Genomic DNA, 20,969 nt, shown 5'->3' with positions numbered 1-20,969 from the left:
CCCCCCCCATCACTCATTTTGCTTTCAGTGACCCTCCCAGCCAGGGTGCAGCCCATTGGCATCCCACTGCCCCCCACTGCTGTCACCAGCCACCCCCTGAGTCCTGGGTCCCCCCTCACCATGCAAAGGGCCACGTCCCTGTGCGCCTGCTCGGCACAGCCTGGGAATCCCCCCATCTCCCCCACATGCCTTCCCGGGCCTCTGAGCAGCCGAGCAAATGCCGCACTGCCCCGGCACGGTGCCTGGCACCCTGGAGCAGGGGGGGATTTGGGCTCTCTTGGAGCTGCGGTGGCATCTGCACCTGCCGGAGCAGCCGGGGTCCCGTGGGGAGTGGGTGGCCATGCACCGGCAGGATGGTTTGCACGGCCAGTCCCGCACCTCTCGTGCGGCTGAGCTGGCGTCAGCTGAGTCACGGCGAGCCTGGATGCAGGCGGGGGCGGGCGGCTGCGCAGAGCCCTCACCAGCACCCACCAGCCCATCCTGCAGCCCATGCTGGGCACCCACCCATCCCAGCCGCCCTCAGCACCTCGAGGACATGTAGCCAGACCCAACGATGGGGTGGGAAGAGGATGAGCTCGAGGCCCTCCTGCCGCTGGGCAGGGGCAGCGGTGGCTTCAGGGGGTGGGAGGGGATGAAATCGCCTGGCTGACACGTTCGGGGGTGGCAGGGCAGCTCCCCGCGGAGGCAGCCCCGGTGCCCAGCATCCCTTCCCTCCCGGCATGCAGGAGCCCAGCACAGTCCGTATCTGGGGCAAGATGGGATGGGAATGAGGACTGGGATGGAGATGAGGATAGGATGGGATGGGATGGGGAAGAGGACAAGGACAGGGGTGAGCTAGGGCTGGGGCTGCGATAGAGGTAGGATAACGATAGGGATGGGGGACACGGATGAGGTCAGGGATGGGATGGTGTGTGTGCCTGCCCAGTCCAGCTGCACTGCCCTGCTCTCCTTGGGGAGACCTGGGACCCTCTGCACAGCAGCCCCATGCCCGGGCACCCTCCTTGCCCAGGTGACAGCCCCAGCAGCTCCATTTGACATGGCCGGGAGCAGGATTGAGCCCTGTTAGGGTCCCCCAAACCCACCACCACCCCCAGTGCTGCCCACTGCCCCTGGGCCCACCCCAAGCCCCCAGATGCCCTCCTCTCGCCCCGGGTCCTTGCAGTTCTCTGACGTGGCTGCAAAGGGGAAGATCCCAAAGAAGAATTGAGGCCAAAAGCCCCAGCAAGGACCCCCCAGGCACCACCCAGGGTGCAGCCCTGAGCTCGGGGCTACGGCGGGGACAGTCCCACCCCGGGCAAGGCACGTGCCCAGCAAGAGGCACAACGTGGCACCAGCCCCACCGGCATCCCCTCCTTGGCCGGGCTCTGCTGCTGCCGCATCTCGGGCAGGCGAGCAGCATGCTCGCCCCAATTAGCAGGGGAGATTACCCCGCACGGATCCTGCCAACTTGCTCCGGCTTCTCGGCTGATTTGTCTGGGGCTGCGGCTAATCCCCTCCGGGGCAGACACCAGATTGAGCCACGATCTCTGTGCGGCGGCTGCCAAAAGCACCCTGCACTCCTGACCTCCTTCCCGGCCCACCAGTTGGGATCCCCGGCAGCCAACGGGTTCCGCTCATCCCACCCTGATCCTGGGGCGGGGGGAGAGGGGCTCCTTAATTGGGGATCTTTGGCAGAGCCTGCAACGCCCGCACTGCCACCGCCGGCCTTGCTAACCGCCCATTGTGCTGACAGGGACGGGGATTGTGCCACACGGCCGACAGCTCCGGTCCCAGGGGACCCCCGGGGTGCGGGGAGGTGGGTGTCCGGCGCTGGCGCAGCGGCAGGGCACAGGCAGCCATCCGGTGAAAATCTGCATCCCCAGTTATGCAACGCCGCTGATTTATTCATGCCTGAACCGGGCACTGGCCTAGAAATTAGCCTTGGTGATGCTGAGGAGGGGCAGGGCTGGGAAGATGCTGCAGAATTGAGCCCCAGGGGAGGGCTGAGCCCCAGGGGAGGCTGCGGGAGCACACAGGGCACCCAGGGGTGCTCACACCACAGCCGGTGATGCCAGACAGGGCAGAGGGTGCTGCCATCCTACACGTGGTCAACGGGGCTGCGCGCAGGCAGCAAGTCCCCCCAGGACAGGCAGCGAGGGGGCTGATCCCCAATTCTCCTCCCACACCAGATTTTGCATGATTAATCGATTTAACCACAGCAGTTTCCAGCACCCAGCTCGAGCTGCGCTGGGCCAGGAGCAGGAGACACCAGCAAAAGGCTCTGGGTGGCCCAAGCGGAGGCTGCGAAGGGGTGGAGGACGGAAGCGGTGCTCAGGAAACAGTCGTCAGAAAAGCAAAAACAGCGAAAACAAGCACGGTGCCCAGCCTTTCCCGGCAAAACAGGGCTGCGTGCTCCTCCCCGTCCTTTTCTGCTTGTTCGGATGGCTGAGAGGGGCTGTGGAGACGGGCACAGCCGGTGGCTCAGACAGAAGGGAAAGGAGCCGGACAGGACCCAGCCACCCTCTGCCTCTGCCCCAGCCAGCAGCACTCCAGGGCAGGAGGAGCTGCCCAGGTCCTAGGAAATCCACACCAAGTGCCAAAGCATGGGCAGGGGTAGTTGTGGGCTGATGGCACCCACGGGTGCCTTGGGACCGCATCCCCTCAGGAAGCTGCAGCTGGGAACCCATGCCAGGACAAATGCTCGGAAAGCAGCCGAGCTCCGCAGCAGCTTCCCAGGGTGACAAAGGGCCCCTCAGCCCCTCACTCTGCAGCTCCACATCGCGGTGGGGTCTCCCCGGGAGGAAGGGGGGCTCTCGCCGTGCTGCCGCGGGGCAGAGGGAAGCCCACCTCCTTCCCCGCGCTGCCCAGCTGAGCGCACGCACAGGCAGGACGGATGGAAAACAGCCTGGGAATGCGACGAGCAAACATCTGCTCGCCCCCCGCACCGAGCCCCGGCCTCCTTGGAGGGAAAAGGCTGCAGAGGAGCGGTCGCACGCTCCCTGCCGAGAGGAAACAGATGCCGCCGGCCCGGCCCAGGCATTTCCCGTCACTGTCACGGGGTGCCGAGAGATTTGCAGGTAGCAGAGGCTGCGGGACCATGTCCTGCCCTGGCTGTGCCTCCCCACATCATCCTGGGTATTTTGTTTTAGGAGGGGGAGCGAGGCGCAGGGTCAAAAGCAAGCACCCATGTGCCTGGGCTGCTGGGTGACAGCTCCCACCTCCACCCATCCCTCCCTGACCAGCCAAAACAGGGGGTCCTTAGCCTGGCCCCCGCAACTTCAAAATCTCTGGCTGCTCACAAGAGAAGGTTCTCATCCCCTGGCGCAGACCCAACCCACAGGTCCCACGCATCCCACCACGGGGAAGATCTTGGGAAGCAGGAACACAGGGTAGGGAGGGTCTGCCGCCCACTCGCACCGTGAGGAAGAGCGGCTCATGCCCTGGCACCGATACACACACGGGGAGGGAGAAATGCACCAGTGAAGAAAAAGAAGGCGTGGATGCCAGGCGAGCAGAGGCTCTCCCTTCCTCCAGGGGACACAGGTGGAACAGGAACAGCCGTAGAAACCAGCGCAGATTTATTGTTAAAACACAACCACCAAATACCTGAAGGCTGCCGAGTGCTCTGGCAGGGCTCACGGCCGCAGCACGGGGACCGGACTGTAAAAAACGAGGGTAGAGGGAGGGAAGGGGAGAGCCCGACCCCAGCCCCATGTGCACAGGTGTCCACTCCCCCCGAGCGCAGGTCCAGCGGGGGCCCCGGAGCACCCCCAGCCCTGTGCGGCAGGGTGGTCACTTGGTGGCCAGCAGCTGCTTTCGCTGTTGCTCCAGGAGGGCTTCCAGGCGGTCGGCTCTCTGCATAGCCGCCTGCAACAGAGCACACGAGAGGGAGAGCTCGCTGCGCCCCGGGGCACAGCTACAGCCCGAGGGGTTGGGGGGGGGGCCGGGGCCAGCTGCCCCCCTCACTCACTTCGTACTGCTTCCGAAGGCTGCTCACGCTCTCCTCCTTCCTCATCACCGCCGTCTTCACCCTGAGCAGATGGACACGGAGAGGCTGAGGACCCCATCCTCAGTGCCCAGCCCCAAACGCCGGGCTGACCCTGTGCCCCAGGAGGGCGATTTCAGCACCGGGGGAGGCACAGCTCCTCTCCCCCCACCCAGCGCTCTGCAGCAAGCCAAAGAGCAGCAGCTCTGGGCTCCGGGTGCCGTTACACGCCAGAAGGGCCTTAATTCCTTTGGTGAACGTCATGTAGTTTGGATCAAGTCATCTATAGGAAGAAGGGGACATTAGTTTCACAAGACTTAATTAATTAACAGGACCACAGGGAGGGGATTTTAAGTTTCTTCCCATTTCTCAAGCCCACGGTTGCTGCTTCATGGCTGGACTCTTCCCCACAGCTCTCAGAGCACCAGACTCCCTGCGTTTCAACCTTTGCCATGCTGTACGTAAGGGACGGAAGCAGAAAGGGGATCCTCGTTATCTCATATTCAAGGTATGACCCTGGCTCTCAGAGCGAGTGGGAATCACTTGGCAAGATCTGGGAAAGCCAGCAAGCTCCGTGTGCTCGTACAACAGCCTCTCGTTATAGCTGGTGGTGAGCAGTTCTGAACAGACACCGACAGGAGGGATGGCTCTGCACCACACTGGAGTCCTTAGCACAGCGCTCTGCCCCACGCAGAAAGAGCTCCTGCAGGAGACGATACGCTTCCCCTTCCGATTCTCCTTTCACTTGCAAAACGCCTCCCACAAGGCAGACTCGAGGGAAGAGGAAGCCTTACGTCTCTGCCTGACACCGAGCCCGGCTCCCAGCACCGTCTCCCCGCTGAGTGCAGGATGGAGCCGAGCCCCGCGGCACAGCCCCGCAGTGCCAGAGCCCTGCTCCCGAGCACAGCCCCTGCTCCCTGCAGCCAACAGCCTGGGGCCCCAGCGCATTTTGGGGATGTCTCAGCTGCCGTCAACCTCCACGGCTGTGCAGCGGCCACCTGAGCCCTGACCCAGCAGCAGGCTGCTCTCTCCCCTATGCTCAGGGCGGGTGGAATCCATTGCCTGGCCCCTCTGGAGCGGCAAATCTGCAGAGCAAGATGCTGTGGCTGCAATCACCGGTATCATGCACTACCCACGGCGGAGGCCTCGTGAACTGGGCCAGCTCACAGTGCTCCTGCCAGCGAGGAACCGCAGACGGAGCTGTGCACCACTGGCCTCTCCTGGCAGGAGCCCTCACACTGCTCCAGCTGCCTGCCTCCAGGCATGCAAGGGAGCAGCCCTGGGGACAGGATGACACAGAGCAGGCTAGAAGTCACAAGGGCCAGAGGATTCACGCTGGCTGAGCAGGCAGCCAGCTCCGGTGAGACTCTGCTCCCCATTTTGACCTGACAGGACTGGAAGCCATGCCTGAGGATCCAGCACTGCAGACATGCTCCTGCAACGCACCCCAGGCCAACTCTGCGCCCACAGCTCCAGCTATGAGCCCAGCCCGGGTCAGCAAAGCCCAGGCAGCCTCACCTCCTGTGAACCTCCTCCAGCTCTTTGTCCTTCTCCTGCACCACCCTATCCAGCTCCAGGCGTTGCCGGGCTCTCATCTCCGCCATCTCCGCCTTTAGCTGCTTGTTCTCCTCCTCTGTCCCCACCAGCCTGTCAGCAAACTCCTGCCGGATCACTTCTGCCAGGCTGCTCCGCTCCTGGGCCAGCTGGTCCCTCACCTGCAGCAGGGCAAAGAGGTGACATTAAGGCACTGACAGGCACAGAGCAACGCAGAGGGACAGAGCCAGGTGGGGCACCCACCTTCTGGATCTCCTCCACCTCCTGCTCCTTGTGCTTCAGCAGGCCCTGCAGACGAATGCTCTCCCCTTCCAGCTCTGCCAGCCGCCCCTTCAGCTCATTGCAGCACTCCTGCAGCTTCCGCTCAGACCTCTCTAGCTCCTGGAGCTCTACCTCGTACTTGTCTCGGATCCTCTTAATCCTAACGGGAGGAAAGGACAGGCAGTCTGGCTCAGCCCAGCGCTGCAGGGACCATCCCCAGCCACCTTCGTGCTGCAGGAGGGACCACGACACAGCAGCGAAGGGAGGAGAGCCCCACGGGAGATTCATGGCTGTTTCCTCAGTGAGAGGTAAAATTTGCCCCCGCCAACCGCTCCCTCCTGTACTAACGCTGCTCACACCCACAAGCTGCAGCATCCAGAGCTCGCTGGAGAAACATGGAGGGCTCAGGGGAAGGGGACAAGCCCCCCTTAAGAGCTGGGACTCACAGGCTCCCTCCTCCCTCTCCCTCCTACCTGTTCTCTGCTGCCCTCTCACACTCCTCCTTGGCTGAGGACATGTCGGCCTCCAGGCGCTGAATCACCAACTCGATCTCTTTGTCTCTCTCCTTCCTCACCTCCTCCCGCAGCTCCCGCTCCCGGGAGAGCAGCCAGGCTTCCTGGGGACAGAGATGGCAAACGTTGCCTCGATCCCTCTCGGAGCCCAATGGTGGTCCCTTTGGAGAAGGGCAGCTCTTGCTGTTACCTCCTTCTTCATGTAGTGTGCCTCCCAGGCCTGCTTCTCCATCTCCAGCCGGTCCTTCAGCACCTTCACTTCTGCCTGTGCAGAGACAAGAAAACAACCGCTTAGCTCCGGCAGCCACGGCACCCCACGCCAGCTGGGAGCAGCACCCCCGGCACTGCCCTGGTGGGGGTACATGGCTCAGTGGCGCCAGCGCATGTCACCGCAGTCACACGCTGGGGACTGGGCTTCTCGCACCCAAGAACAGCAATCCAGGGCCCAGAGATGAGGGGAAAACCAGACCTGATGCCGCCTCTCCTGCTCCTCCTTCTCTTTTGCGTACTCCTCCTTCAGTGCCCTGGTGACGGCCGAGCTGCTCGCCTCCAGCTGCCGCCGCAGCTCCTCCACCTCCGCTCTCTGCCTGCCCGCACACAAACGGCACCTCCCAACATCTGCGCCGGCACAGCCTCGTCAGGCTGCTTCCCCCCTTAGCCCACCTCGAGCACCAGCCCTCTTCCCACCAGAGCCTGGCCTGGGGAAACCAACCCCACTGCTCCTAAGCTTCGGGCTGCCTCCAGCCCTTGGCCACCGCGCGGGCTCCGCTGCCAGCCCACTCACCTGGCCGCTTGCTGGCTGAGCCGCTCCTTCTCCTCGGCCACCTCGGCGTAGAGCCGGCGCCGCTGCTGCTGCAGCGCCTGCTCCTCCTGCTCCAGCTGCTGCTCGCACCTGCAGGGCACAGCAGCCTCAGGGACGTGCCTGCCTTCAGGCTCGTCCACCTCTCCACCCCGACCCGTTCCATCCCTTCTGCGGCCGACCAGGGGCTTGACGCTGGAGGATGCCCCTGGTTCACCGCCTTCTCCCACCTTGGGGACGATGGAGAGAAAGGGGCTGCTCCCCATGGATATTAACTGCTGCAAATATCGGGAACCCACCGGCACATGCGTGTTGGATAGCACCCCCATGCCGTGAGCCCCAAACCACCATTGAGGCCCCCACTGCAATGACGTACCGCTGCCGGGCCCGCTCCCTCTCCCGCTGGCTCTGCTCCTCCTTCTCCCGCTCCAGCAGACCCCGCAGCTCCTCTGCCTGCCGGCCGTAGCGCTGGGCAGCCCGCTCATCCGACTGCAGCAGCTCGGCCTCGTGCAGCATCTTCAGCTTCCTGATGTCCTGCCTGTGTTTGGCGATGAGCTTCTGGATCTCCGGCTCCAGCCCTGAGACAGCAGGAAGGACAGTTACCGCTCAGCCTCAGGGCTGCCCAGACCCCAACACCCATGCCCTTGGCCTTGGCCAGCTGGTGAGGAGGCTGCAAACACATCAACTCGGCAAAGAGGGGCTGGTAAGAAAGGGGGGGTGAGCATGCACAGGTTTTCTTGCCTTCTAGCATCTGTTTCTACCAAACACAGGGGAGCAGAGACTACCCACGCCGAGCAGCTCTTCCCCGAACTGCCAGCAGCTTCTGCAGACACAGCCCCTCTCCTGGACCAGCACAGACACGACCCCTGCACCAGCCCGACTCCAGCCACCGCCGAGGGAATGTGCCCATACCTTTCACCGTGATTTCTTTGATCTTTTTGGTTTTCTCATCAATCCACTTCTCCCGCCTGATTTTCTCAGTTGCGCTCATCAGTTCCTTCAGTTTCTTAATCTCCTGTTTGGAAGCAAACAGGAAAGCTTCAGAAACAAGCTCGGGGAGAAAACCCCTGTTAGCCTGGGAGCCCGGCTGTTGAGAAGGAAGATGCAGGCAAGAGCAGACAGCCTGAGCTCCGCACAGATGGCTCGCAGAGCCCAGGCCAGGCATGTTCTCCCAGTCCAGAGAAGCAGTCCTATGCTCTCCCAGTACCTTCTCCTCTCTCATGGGATGGGACTGATGCTGCCCCACAGACCTTGAGCACAGGGGAAAAGAGCAAAACCCTTGGGAAAGCACTCACTGGCTGAGACATGAGAGCACCTACAGAGAGGAGAGGAGAATTCAGGGCTGCTCGTGGTCCTTGCATGCAGGGCAGCCCATCTGTCAGCAGATGGTCGTGTGTGAAGATGCTTTCTTCTCCAACCTTCCCTCTCCCTCACACGGAAGACCCTCCGGCAGGAGGACAGACAGGCAGGCACTCCTCCCAACACCACAGTACCACTGCAGACCAAGCTCCTGCAGCACCCCAAAACTCTTCAAAGACTTGAATGCTGCACAGCCCAGGCACAGCCACTGCCCTCGCTTCCTCCTCTGCCACCGTTTACCTCCTCGGCCCTCCTCACCAGCAAAAAAGCTGGAGAAACACCCAGGCCCTGCTGCCCACGGAGCTCTTCCCCAGCACTCCCCTCGGCAAAAGCACCAGGCAATGGAAGGCCCAGCAGAAATGGCTCCGTTTCAGCATGGGCAGGTGATGTCCACATGGAGGACGTGGGACATGTCACAGCTCCAGAGGATGAGTGTGTGGCTGGACACCCAGGAGCTCATTACCTGGCCACCATGCAGAGAGGGGCAGGGAATAGCAGGGGGCCACCCACACAGCCTCGGACTTGCTCTTAGGGAAAAAAGGGCAGGAAAATCAACATGGGAAGGCAGCAGTTGAGCACGTGGCCTGGGGAGATGGGATGAAGGGGTTCCTTCATGGGGCTGACCCTGCTGCTGAGCAAGGAGTTTCCAGCCCAGCCCTGCTGCCTGCAGGCACCTGCGGAGCCGGAGCAGGTCAGGGTGTGAGAGCAGAAGGGCAAGGCACAAAAAAGAGCAAAGACCACATTTACCTCGCAAAAGGGGCCCAAAGTGCGCCAGACCTGGGGAGAAAGAAAGGAGGGGATGGAGAGAGAAGGGGAATCGCAGAGTCACGGGGGAGAGGGGAGGGGAGAAAGGCAAGACCAAACAGCTGTGTGTTTGCAAGAGCCACAGGCAGGGCAGACGGGGAGACAGGGGTCCCACAGGAGCGAGGGGAGGCACAGCCAAATTGGGCAGTTACACAGATGTGCCAAGGGCCCAGCAGCACGGCCGGCGACAGCAGCTCTGGGACAAGGGCAGAGCCAGCCCCGCCGGGGAGCGTGCCGCATGGTCGGGAGCCTGCTCTGACGACCAGGGGACGCCCACGGGGGACAAACCTTACTCAGTGGCTTTCTCCCACCACGCAGAGGAAGCAGGGCAGAGCCAGGAGCCTGGCGCACCAGGAGCAGGGACAACAAAGGGGCCGCAGAGCAAACATAGAAAGGATCCTGGGCCGTTCCCACTGCTGCTGCCCTGCTGCGAGCAGGGAGCGAGACAGAACAGAGGCACCTCCTCTGCCCTGCGCAGGCTGCAGCAGCAAAACCAGCCCCGTCCATCCACGAGAAGGGGCCCCTCCAGGCACCACACACAGCAATACTGTGCTGGCTTCTTCCTCTCGGCTGGGCTCAGAACTCAGGCTGAAACAGTAATGCAAAGTGAGCCAAGCAAGCCTTCGCTTTGTTTGCGTGAGGGCATCTCTAAACAGGCTCAGACTGGTGCAAATGTCTGCCTTGCTCCAGAGCCCCGGGCATGAGCTCAACTGCAAGCCAAGGGTGAGCAGAGACCGGGGCAGCAGAGCCAGGACGAGCCCTGAGGCCAAGCTACGAGCCAGAGGCACTGCTTTCTTGCCAGGCCCGGCACAGGGCAAGCCGAGCTGTCTCTGTCTGCGGGAGAGGGAGCTCTCTGCACGATCCCGAGGGAAGCTGCCAGCCAGCTCCTACGAGCAGGCAGCACATCCTCACCTCTCTGGGGAAACAGCTCTCTGTGTGTTCAGGCACTGGTCAGGGTAACAGGCCAGTGAAACCCACAGAGGTCTGTTATTATTGCTTATACACTCCATGTTCCTTTATAATCTTATCCCCATTTATCTCTGAGAGTATCCTTGCTCCTGCAAAGGGGGCTGAAAAATCACCCAGCTCAGGAGGATATGGCCACAGGTACAAATTCCTCTGTGGCATCATGTTTGTGCCAGCGCCTGCTTTCACCTCTGCCGAAGCGAGGTCCCCCAGTCACCCCTCAGCAGGGAGAAGAGCTCTGTCCACAGCGGGATGTGTGGGAAGGGTCTTTCCGAGCAGAGTCCCTGGGAGCTGGCACTGTCTCCTGGTCAGTCCCGTGCACCTGGCTTTGGGCAGCAGAGGACAGCAGCCTCTTGCGGGCCAGGGCAAAGCTCTGTAGGTGATACAGACTTTCCGTGCGCAGAGAAGGGCTTCCCAGAAGAACCAGGCCCCACTGAGATGAGAGAATGCTCTGGGCAGAGGCCCCATTTGAGCAAAACCAACCAACTCTGGCTATGGCATGTCTCCTCTCCCCATCCCCCCAACTTTCCTATCGCCTCACCAGCTCGTGCTGCTCCTGCATCTGGGTGATCTTCTTGCCGTACTTCTGGTCCACTTGTTTCAGCTCAGCTACCACAGCCTCACACTTCTCACTCAGCACTTTCTTGTCATCAATGAGCTGGGCAGGGTAAAGAAGAGGCATCAGACAGCCAGGTAGGGTAGAGCCACCTCAGCTTCTGGCTTCAGAAGCATCAGTCCAAGTTGGGATGAGAGATTACCTGGTCGATGAAGGCCAGATGCCTTTGGATAGCTGCCTCATACTGTTCCCTCTGCAGCCTGAGCTGGTGGCTGAGCTCCTTCTCAGTCTGTTTGACGTGCCGGATAGTCAGTTCCCTCTGCTGAGCCTTTTGGATGTAGGGAAGAAATAGCCACAAGACATTAGAGGGAGAAGTTACACCAGTCTCAGAACGTGTACAGGAGGTAACTACTGAATCTGGAAGGCAGTGTCAGATCAGAACAAGGAGGAACAAAGCTAAATCAAAGTCCCTGGTACTCACACGTCCTGCCCCACTGTCCACAGCAGAACCACCCAAACCCCCGTGGGACAGAGGACAAGGGAGTTCAGTGCAGGTCCTGACCAAGGGTTTCTGGACTAGTCAGGACCCTGCCAAGACAGGGAGTTTGAGGATGCCTTTCAAATCAGGGGGGCAGCAAGGAGAAATCTCAGTGAAGCCCACACCAGGCTGGGAAGGACCTTGCAGGTCTTTCCCACGCTAAACAGTGCCTGGGACTGCGGCATACCCAGCAGCCTCTGGCCCTCCGGCTTATTGGCACTAGCTCCGGGAGCGCTGCCGTACTTTGCTGGGGACACAGATGGGAAGCCCTATTCACAGAGCCCTGATCTTGTGCTTCAAAGCCACAGCCCCAAGAAACATCTGCTGAGGGCTCTTGGTCTTCATTCCCCAGCAAGCAAACGCATCTGGTTCACACACCAGGGCCGTCTGTAGCAGGCTGATGGCTCGCTTCTTCTCCTCCACTTCCAGCTTCAGCCTCATGATGGAGCCTGTGACCTCTGTGGCAACAGCCGATGCCTGCTCCAAGTGAGCCAGCTCCTCTTCCAAGAGGAGACCCTGCCACAGTGAAAAAAAAGTTATTAAAAAAGTGGTGGGGACCACCTGGAACCAGGACAAGGAGACAGGAGACCAGAGACCCTTCCCACCAGGGTCTTGCACCACCTCTCCAATACAGACAGGCTCTCACTTCAGCACTCACCTCCCGCTGCGTGGCCGAGGCGGCCGACCTGGGCCTCTCCTGTTCCGACTTCTCCATCTCATCCAGGAAACTGATGATGCTTTGGAGCTTGGCCTCCGAGAGCAGAGCCCCATCCTCAGGGACCCCCGGGGAGTGATTCAGCTTCCCAAACTTCTCCAAATTATCAGCAGTCAGGGAATTGGAGCTGGCCTCCTGCTGGGCAGACACAGCCATGAATGAGCACCCAGGGGAAGGCTCGGGAGAAGAGGTGCTGGCTCTTCTCCATCACTGGAGCCCAGTCCTCCCACTGCACCCCAGTAACTAGCCTTATCCTCTATGCTAACCCCACTTCTGCCACAGCCCTTGCACGGTTTTGCTCCTCCTTGCAGATGCCCAAGCCCTGGCTGCAGCAAACTCCTCCACTGACTTCTCTGGCAGCGAACCAGCTACGTTTCTCACCCTCCACCACCCAGCAAGCGCTGGGAGAGGGCAGCCCATAGGAGAACCTGCTCTCACCAGGCAGCCGTCGCTGTCTGAGGGTGGACATGACCAGCCTCAGACCTCTGCTTACCCCATCTACCCAGGCATATCTGTCCTTCTTGAAGAGCTTTGGTGGGGGCAGCAGCTCTGGCTCTTCCTCCAACAGCCTGAGTGTGTCCAGCAGCTCATTGAGAGTGACCTTGGACTGAGTCCTGCTGATAGCAGTCACCACTGTCTCCACATCCTCGCCACCCGTCTCTCTGGAGCTCACATCCTAGGCGAGAGGACGATGCACCTTGCAGCAAAAGAGTTTGAAGGATCTCCCCAGAGGTCAACGAAGGCTCCAAAGCTGCCCTGGCAGAATAGCTGGTGCCAGGAGCCCCATGAGGCAAAGTCAGACCTACCTGCAGCTTGTCGTCTGCCCCAGGGTCCCGCAAGAGCACGGAGCCAAGGTCTGCGAGGCCACTTTCTTCTGGCTCTGCAGCTACTGAGTGGAAATTGGCCTCTGCAGGAACCAGACTGCTCTCAGGCACTTGCAACAACCAGCCCCTTCAAAGCAGCTCCCCAGAATGAGAACCACCCCTCCATCCTCCTCCTTCCCCTTCATGTCACACACTGCTCCAAAAGCTTGGAGACCTGCAGAAGGGACTCACCAGCATTATTGGCTTTGGCGACGCTGCTGGCTGGACTGACGTTCCTTGTAGAAGCAGGTTTGGCAGGCTTCTTCTTTGCTACCCTTCTGCTCTCCTTCACCCGCGCAAGCTCTTCTTCTGCCAAGCGCTTTGCATCTGAAGCCTTTTGGGCCCTTTTCTGGTGCAGTTCCTGTAGGGACAGACAAGCCGTCAGCATCCTGCCCAGCACAGGGCATGCTTTGACACACGCCTGCACTGCTTTAAGTGCTGGCAAGGGCCTGCGAGACAGCAACAACCCACATGCTCGCTGCTGAAGGGTTAACAAGGACAACTCTAGAGAAAGAGAAAGCACAGGAACAACAGCTCTGCTCTTCACTGCTCTGTGGTGGCCAAGGTCTTGCCAGCTCCACATGTGAACAAGGGCTGCTCACATGCCCCTGCGCAGTGTCCTTTGCTGCTCCGTAAATGGCCTCCGAATCCCAAGGGCCAAGCACCGCACAGCATGGCGATGCCGCAGTGCCCAGGGGGCTGCCTTAGCCGAGTTTTGGGAAGTCACTTAAGGCACAAGCACGTGTTTGCGAGGCTGTTGCAGCATTTTGCCGTTCTCCAGCTGCTCACTGCTGTGTTTCCCCTGAGCCCCCCGGATGAAACATGATTCCATTTAGGGCAAAGAGAAACCGGGGTTTTAAAAAAATCTTCAGCTGTACCGCAAGCCAACATGCGACTCCCCATAGTCTGTGCCAGCCTCCCATCTGTGCCCCAGGAGCACCAGCCCTTTCCTGCTGCAAACAGGGATGCAAGAACAGGGTGAAGACAGAGAAGGAAGGAAGCTCAGGCCACCCTGGAGGGACCCCGCTCCCAAGGAGGGTCCCTTTCCTGGGGCAGTCTTGTCCAAGGAGCTGCAGTTACAGTCTCCTTGTTTCAACACGGTCACCCCTTTACCAAAAAACAGATCGAAATCAGCACTGTCTTCGCAAGCTCTGAATGAGCTGCCAAGGCTTGGCAGGAGCACAACGGGAAACTGCTCTATGGCACCTCCGTCTCCATAGGGAGCACTCCATTTCCAAGGCTGGCTCTAATTCTGCTTCATGCAAAGCCCCTAGAGACGCAGAGGAGAGGCCCTCTCGCTGCCTCACAAGAAGATGCCAACAAACTGGCCTCACCCAGGTCACAACGCCTTTTCCTTGTCCGTACCTGGATAGCAGCACGTCGGGCCAGGCGTGCCTTCTCCTCTCGAATCTTCCGGCGTTCCTCATCCTTCCTCTCATGCAAATCCAGGATATTCCCTTCCTCCATCTGCTGCTGCCTTTCCTTCCAGAAAGGAGGGTCAAAAATATTACTGAGAGCTCTCCAGCACCCACCACCCACAGCAGAGAAGTGGGAAATGGCACACCGCACCTAAGGTCACCCCATATCCAGGCTTTCCATGCCTCTAATCCTCCCCTCCATGCAGGTAAAGAGCCCTCAGAAAAGCTCCACTTTAGAGCAGCTTATTTTCTTTAGATACTAAATGCAATTATTAGTCATCTGGGTCTGAAACCACCAAGGAGACAAGGCTTAAAAATAGACTCTCACATGCAAGAGCTACAGTACTTTTTGTTATTGAGATAAATAATTAAACACAAAGAAACACAAATAGCTGCAGATGACTCGTCACTCTCTAATGAGCCAACTTGTTACTGATTCGCTACGATTTGCTGAGACAGGGTATCCCTCCTCTGGCCACGAGCGTGTCCAAGACAATAAGAATTCTGCAGGATTTGTGCTGTTACTGCCAAGCATCTGCCTGCTCACAGCTGAAGGGAGCTGGTAGATCGGAGCCATGCAGCGCTGAGCACGGGGGCTCCTGGCCTGAGCCCCCCCCCCAGAACCAAACCCGGGCTTTCCCCCTCCACAGCCAGCACATCTCTGCGGGGACAGGACCCTTCCCCAGCTCTCTGGACCGCAAGGGGCTGGCTAGATGCAAAGCCAAAGCCCCCTCGTCTCCGACAGCTCAGGTCTCAGTTGGGGGGTCTGGTGACTAAAGGGACTCCAGTTCTCTCACCAGCGAGGCAAGCGAGATGTGGATATCAGAAGGGTCTGTGCTACAAGGCAGCGGACAGGACTGACCTCCCTTTTGGAAGCCAGCAAGCGCCCCAGAGCTGCTGCTGCTGCCCTGTGCCGTTGTGAATGGCGTCGGTACCAGCGCTGGATGGTCACGGCGGCCAGGTTCACCTGCTGGATGAACCTACAGGGAGAAGGAGGGTCACCGTGGCCCCGCGGTCCTCCTCGGCTGCTGGCCGGGCAGCACCACCCCATCCCGCTGCAGCAGAGCACAGGCGGCTTGCCCATGGCACCGGGACCTGTTCTGTCCCCTCACACCCCAATTCGACAAGGCCTTTTCCCGGGCTGACTTTTGGGGTGGGAGGAACTTGTGCCTTTGATGAAGACAACTCAAAAGCTCAGAGCCAAGTCACAGGGAGGGTAAATTGGCCAATGCAGGTGCCCTAAGAGGGGCCCTTCCCAAATCTGAAGCCCCACAGGACAAGAACAAACCAGTACCAGCTCCCCTGGAGCTCACCCCTCTGCCTGGCACCGTTCTGCCTCTTTCCACCAGCCATCACACACCGGCTCTGCCTCACCTCTCCGCCTCTTCCTCGGTCACCTCCTTCCTCCGAGGCAGGCTGCTGTTGTTGTTGCGGGTCATGATGTTGTTGCTGGAGAAATTCTTCTGAGACTTCACAAAGCTGCTGCTTTCACCGTCCTCGTTTGAGGTCGCTTTGACAACATTGCTAAGGCAGAAGATGCAAGCTACTTGGCACCATCCTGCCCCGACCTGTGCCACATCAGCACAGGAACACAGGGTCAGCACAGCCTCCAAGACGGGACCTCACTGCACTTACTTGAGGGAACTGGGTGCCTGGTTGGAGCTTTTGGGTGCGGGGCCCTTCTCAGTGGTGGAGTAGTTGTTGTGCACCATGGTGGTGACACAGTTGCCCATCGCGCCCTTGTTGCTCCTTTTGTGGAGAGAAGACGAGGCGTTAGGGCTTGTTGGATCTGAAGGGGACAGCACACACCAACGACGGACACTCTCTGCATTGCAACCCTCAACCCAACCGTGACCGTGTGGAGCATCTCCCAAGGCGAGGAGCTGGCGAAGCCTCAGAAAGCAACTCACACGCTCTCTAGAGCTTGCTCCTCAGTAGCTGTTACCTGACGCACAGACAGACACAGCCCAAGTAGACCTAACAGCCTGCTGTTCAGGCTGTTCTACACGCAGCCTTGGCTTAAGTCTCTCCTGGCCCTGAAGGGTTCAAGTTTTACCCGTTCCCTTTCCTAGAGCGAGAGCAGCCTCTCCCATACATCCATCAAGCTCCTGCGTGGCCTCCAAACGCATCCTGGCCAGCCAGCCTGGCGCACCATCATCTGCCCTACACTTGACCCCCCGTGCCCTGGCAGCGGCAGAGCACCGGCACCCCCTCCTCTGCACAAATGTTTTCTTGGCATAGCTCCTCCCAACACCAGACCGGCTCCAGTTCAGCACCGCCTCTCCTACCTGTTGTTGGCGGTGAAGTTGGCTGCCAGGAGTACAGTGGCTTCTTTCCTCCTCATCCCTGCTGGTGGCTCAACGCCACGAGAGCCAGAGGGGCCTGGGAATGCTCGCGGCTGATCGTCCTGCCACAGAGTCAGCAGGAGTAAGTGCAGGCAAGCGCCAAACCCACGTCCTCAAACACCACCCTCTTCCTTCACAAGCCAGTTTCTTCCCCGTGCAAGAAACCTCTGTTCCACAGCATGGCAGCCTCGAGGCTTTGCCTGCGCCTCTGCCTGCCTCCACCAGAAGCATGGAAGTGAAGATCCAAAAGCCCTGGGCCAGAGACAAGGCCAACAGAGGCTACAGGACCGGCCAAGCATGTTGGCTATTCAAACCGTGCCAGCTTTGACCGCAGGCTGAGGAAGGACCAGCCTGGCCGCCACAGATGTACCACCCCATCCTCAGCTCTAGGGAAACCCTCCCACTCCTCCACCAAACCCAGCCAACTCCTCAGGAAAGCAGAGCTGACAGCCCACCCACCCCAGGATGTCCCTGTCCTCACCAAGATGTTCCACGTGGTTTTCTTTTCTGGGGAGGTTTTGCTCAGACTCGCCAGTTTCTTTCTTCCCCCAGAACCACTCTCAAAGAAAGTCAGGAAGTCTCCCATCTGCTCTGAGCTTCAGCCCAAACCCAGGGAAGGCAGAGAGAAGGAAAGAACATGTGTTCTGAAGTTAATATTGCATGCAGACACAGAGCAACAGGACAGTGATAGCAGGATTCTTATCCTGCACAGGCTGCTTCAGCGAGAAGCAGGCTCTGACAACATGCAGAGGATAGAGCCGAGGCACACCTACTGCCTGTCATCATGACCCAGAGGAGAAAAGGGATGGAGAATCATTACACAGTCATGAAATCTGTGAACGACTCTTTTTTACACAGAGCTTTAGATTTCAGCGTGATGTGCAGAGATAGAATACATTAAAGGGATGGGCATAGGGCAACAAGAGAATGGAAAAATCATGATACAGAGACAGCTCTAGGAGGTCACTGGAGACAAAAGGAGAACTTTTTGTCTGCTAACACAGTCCAGCTATGGTCCAGAGGGTCCATGAGGGGCTGTTGTAATTGAATGGTCCTGTCCCTTGGAATTAAATTGAGTGTCTTTTGTGACAGAGGCTTCCCAGCCACAGAAATACACTCTATTTCCCCAAATCCTAACCAAGTGACATCCCCTCAAAAAAAAACCCAAACAAAAAGCCAGACCTTGGCTTTCCAAGGCCAGGTTATAACCCTCAATGTGTATGACAGAGCTTAATGTACATTTTTGAAAGGCTCTGGTTCCCTCGTAGGACAAAAAAGGTCAGACAGATGGGTGGGGTTTCACACAGCCCCATCCACGGGACAGACGGGCACACGTCGGTGGCTGGAGCTGTACCTGCGCGTGCTGTTCACCCGCTGGTTAACCTGGGTGGTGCTGTTGGACCTCCGGAGGTTGTTCATTGCCCGGGATCCCGCATCTTCCTGCAGGGGAGAGAGCTAAAATCAGCAGCGATGCTAAGGAGAAGCACAGGCAGGCAGAGCTGGGATGCCTGGCCTAGGCAGGCTTCCCCCGTGAGTCAGGCATCCTAAAATAGCACTGCTGGTGATGCGACCCTTCCACCCCCTTCAAAACAGCCCCGACACGATGTTTCCGATATCCCCGCAGCTGCCAACCTCTCCTTGAGGCAGAGTGCAATGACACCTCGTTCCCTCTGCGCTGCTGCTGAGCCAGCAGGAACATGTTCATTTGTGTGAGCTCCCCAGCCAAGAAGGGCCATGCTCATTACCTGCCCTGAGAACGAGTGTGAACGAAGGCTGCCAAGATAGCAGGGATTACTCAGCAAAGAGCACAGAGACTCTCCACTACTGAATCTTAACAGAGCCCTGTAAGTACCTGGGGCTCATTCACTCTGCTGAAAAAACACTCACAGAAACCCCCACTCAGCGAGACACCAAGCCCCCAGCTCCTGCTGACCCCAGCAGGGACGGAGGGTCCTCAGCAAGGAGCAGGCTGGGCCTGAAAGCGCCGCAGCATCCAGCAGAAGATACCAGGAACTTGGGAGTTTCCAGAAGGAAATCGGCACAGGGAGGTGAAGGGCAAGGAAGGGAAAAGAGTGAAGCCTGACGCTTCCCTGCTTGCTCTTCTGCATATGTTAAAGCGCTGAGAAGAGACTTAACAAGCAGCCGATCATTGAGGATGATCAGATTTGGAGAGAGCGCATGGCACTGCAGCACCGAGAGCTGCAGCTCCAACTAGCACCTGGACCAGCCCAATTCTCCTCTCCTGAAGGCGGTGCGGCTGCTCTCCATAAACACACAGCCATGCTACATGCTTTCGGGGCAGGGCGAGCCAGGGCCCTCCCCAGTGCCACCTCCAGCCCCATGCTGCGCTTCAAAGCTCAGCCTGCAGGATCAGCGCAGCCCAGGCAGACGGCAAAGTGGTCCTGCATCGAGGCATCCCACACGCTCGCCCACGCACACATGCCTCCCTGCCCCAAGCAGCAGGAGGGACAAAGGAGCTCTCCTGCCCAAGACTCACCAAAGCGTTCCTCTTCGGTTTGCCGTCGGCGGTGACCGAGACAGAGCGTGCCATGTGCTTGGCGGGAGAAGCGCTGCTGGGGCGCCGCGAGACCGGCGCAGGGAGACCCGTCAGGCTCAGATCCACACCGCCAGAACTGGCGCCCTGGAAGGAGGAGCTGCTGCGGGTGCTCTTCATGCTTGAGCAGAATGAAGGGGTCCTGGAAGCACAGCGCAAATGGACAAGCGAAGGCACGGAGAGCGTATCCAGCCTCGTGTGGCAAAGAAACAACGTGCTCTGCTCCTAGGTGTCTCCTACAAATGCCGGCACACAGAAATGTAACCGTTTTCAAACAGGACAAAACATCTTCCTCCGTATTTCCACATACCAAATAACCCTGAACACAAGGCCTGGAGAGGCTCCAGGTGAACTCCTCACAGAGCCCAACACCAGCAGCTGTCTCCTCACTGCTTTGACTGAACACCCTGGCCATCCCACGTCCCGCTGCCCCATTTACAGACTGGGACGCTTGCTTCAAGGCGAGCGGGTGCCTAAGACAACTGAGAAAAGCCCTGCTCCCCACACCGGGCTCCTTCACTCCATACAGACCATGGCTGACAGATGGTCATGCGAGCCCAGAACGGCCCCTTCAACCAAGGCCGGGGGTTCAGCTCACCCAGCACCCTTCCTCAGGCAGCGATGCTGAAGAAGCAACTGGGCAGCTCCCAAGAGATCCTTCCCCCACCAAGCGCTCCCCATTTCTGCCAAGAAGCTGTTCAGAAGCGGCCGTGCCTTCCCCTCTGAGCCCCCTTCCCAGCTCGGGAGGCAGCACTGCCCGCTTTATCCCTTTGCATTCCATCCTGCCACAGCGCTGAGCCAGGAGCTGTCGCTGTCCCCAGGCAAATGCCACCGTGGCATCATTTTATTTCTTTAAATACCGCTACCCAAACCCTCCCTAAACCCCTCTTCCCCAGCAGGTCTGGTTTCACCCTCCCCTTGGGGCTCCACCGGAGACCGTGGCAATGCCTCAGGCTGCAACAACCCGGGTAAACAAAAGGCTCTCGATGGAAACCACCGAGCTCACACTGGGAAAACAGAGCTCAGGCCCACAGTCCAGGCCCGGGACGTGCAGACCAAAGACCCCTAAGGCTCAGGACCTCCAAGGTCCCAAGGCTCAGGATCCCCCCCGCCCAGGGCCAGGACCCCCAGTCCCAAGACCCCCAAGGCTCAGGACCCCCACACCCAAGGCCCAGGACATCCCAGACCAAAGACCCCCAAGGCTCAGGAGCCCCAAGATCCCAATGCTCAGGACCTGCCCCCCCAGGCCCAGGACACCCCAAACCAAAGACCCCCAAGGCTCAGGACCTCCAAGGTCCCAATGCTCAGGACCTCCCCCCCCAGGCCCTGGACCCCCAGACCCAAGAGCCCCAAGGCTCAGGACCCCCCAGGCCCCATACATGACAGGTGACAGGGGTAAGGGTCTCCAAGCAGCAAAAAGGACGCAGAGGAGAGTGAGAGAGACCCGCATCCCCCCCCCCCTCCGGGGCCTGCTGGGGGGGGGGCACCACCGAGGGCGAGGCCAAGCCCGGGCTAAAGCCCCGGCCCCGGCCCCCGGCCTCACCCGAGGCCCTGGCCCCTCCTTGCCGAGCTCCAACCCCCCCAACAAAGGGCCCCGGGGGCCGTTACAAGGCCCCGGCCCCCCCGTACCGGTCCCCCCCGTCGGAGCAGGCCCCGATACCGGTTCTCCCCCCCCGCCCCCGCCTCAAGCCGCCCCGCGCCCGCTGGAGCGCAGCCTACCGCCGCCGCGCGCACCGCCCCGCCCCGGCCATTGGGCGGGGC

At 59.8% G+C, this 20,969-nt stretch overlaps 1 protein-coding gene across 12 annotated transcripts; it reads right to left on the bottom strand.

Annotated features, from left to right (window-relative positions):
* Window positions 1-3,540: 3,540 nt before the first annotated feature.
* Window positions 3,541-20,364, bottom strand: CEP131 (centrosomal protein 131). Of its 12 annotated transcripts, none has more exons than XR_011327302.1 (27): window positions 19,152-20,364; window positions 18,009-18,094; window positions 17,136-17,250; window positions 16,598-16,716; window positions 15,945-16,058; window positions 15,684-15,833; window positions 15,172-15,289; window positions 14,257-14,373; window positions 13,084-13,252; window positions 12,835-12,935; window positions 12,522-12,704; window positions 11,972-12,166; window positions 11,692-11,829; window positions 10,978-11,103; window positions 10,761-10,877; window positions 9,197-9,226; window positions 8,003-8,105; window positions 7,467-7,668; window positions 7,076-7,183; window positions 6,761-6,878; window positions 6,482-6,556; window positions 6,253-6,395; window positions 5,762-5,939; window positions 5,483-5,679; window positions 4,329-4,419; window positions 3,950-4,248; window positions 3,541-3,846 (listed from the first exon to the last, which is right to left on the bottom strand). XR_011327302.1 is itself a non-coding variant. In XM_069799415.1 (26 exons), the coding sequence occupies exons 1-26, from the start codon at window positions 19,326-19,328 to the stop codon at window positions 3,772-3,774; spliced, it is 3,315 nt and encodes a 1,104-aa protein (XP_069655516.1). In that variant the 5' UTR covers window positions 19,329-20,361; the 3' UTR covers window positions 3,541-3,771. The 12 variants fall into 12 exon arrangements, 6 of the variants coding, with proteins under 6 accessions (XP_069655516.1, XP_069655517.1, XP_069655518.1 ...); XR_011327303.1 differs by lacking the exon at window positions 3,541-3,846 and having other exon boundaries at window positions 3,950-4,010; window positions 4,137-4,248; XR_011327300.1 differs by having other exon boundaries at window positions 3,950-4,419.
* Window positions 20,365-20,969: the final 605 nt, after the last annotated feature.

Source organism: Haliaeetus albicilla, chromosome 12, assembly GCF_947461875.1.
Source record: "Haliaeetus albicilla chromosome 12, bHalAlb1.1, whole genome shotgun sequence".
In the NCBI taxonomy this organism is placed as follows: domain Eukaryota; kingdom Metazoa; phylum Chordata; class Aves; order Accipitriformes; family Accipitridae; genus Haliaeetus; species Haliaeetus albicilla.
The sequence above is the reverse complement of the archived record's forward strand: the minus strand, read 5'-3'. Positions and strand labels throughout refer to the sequence as shown.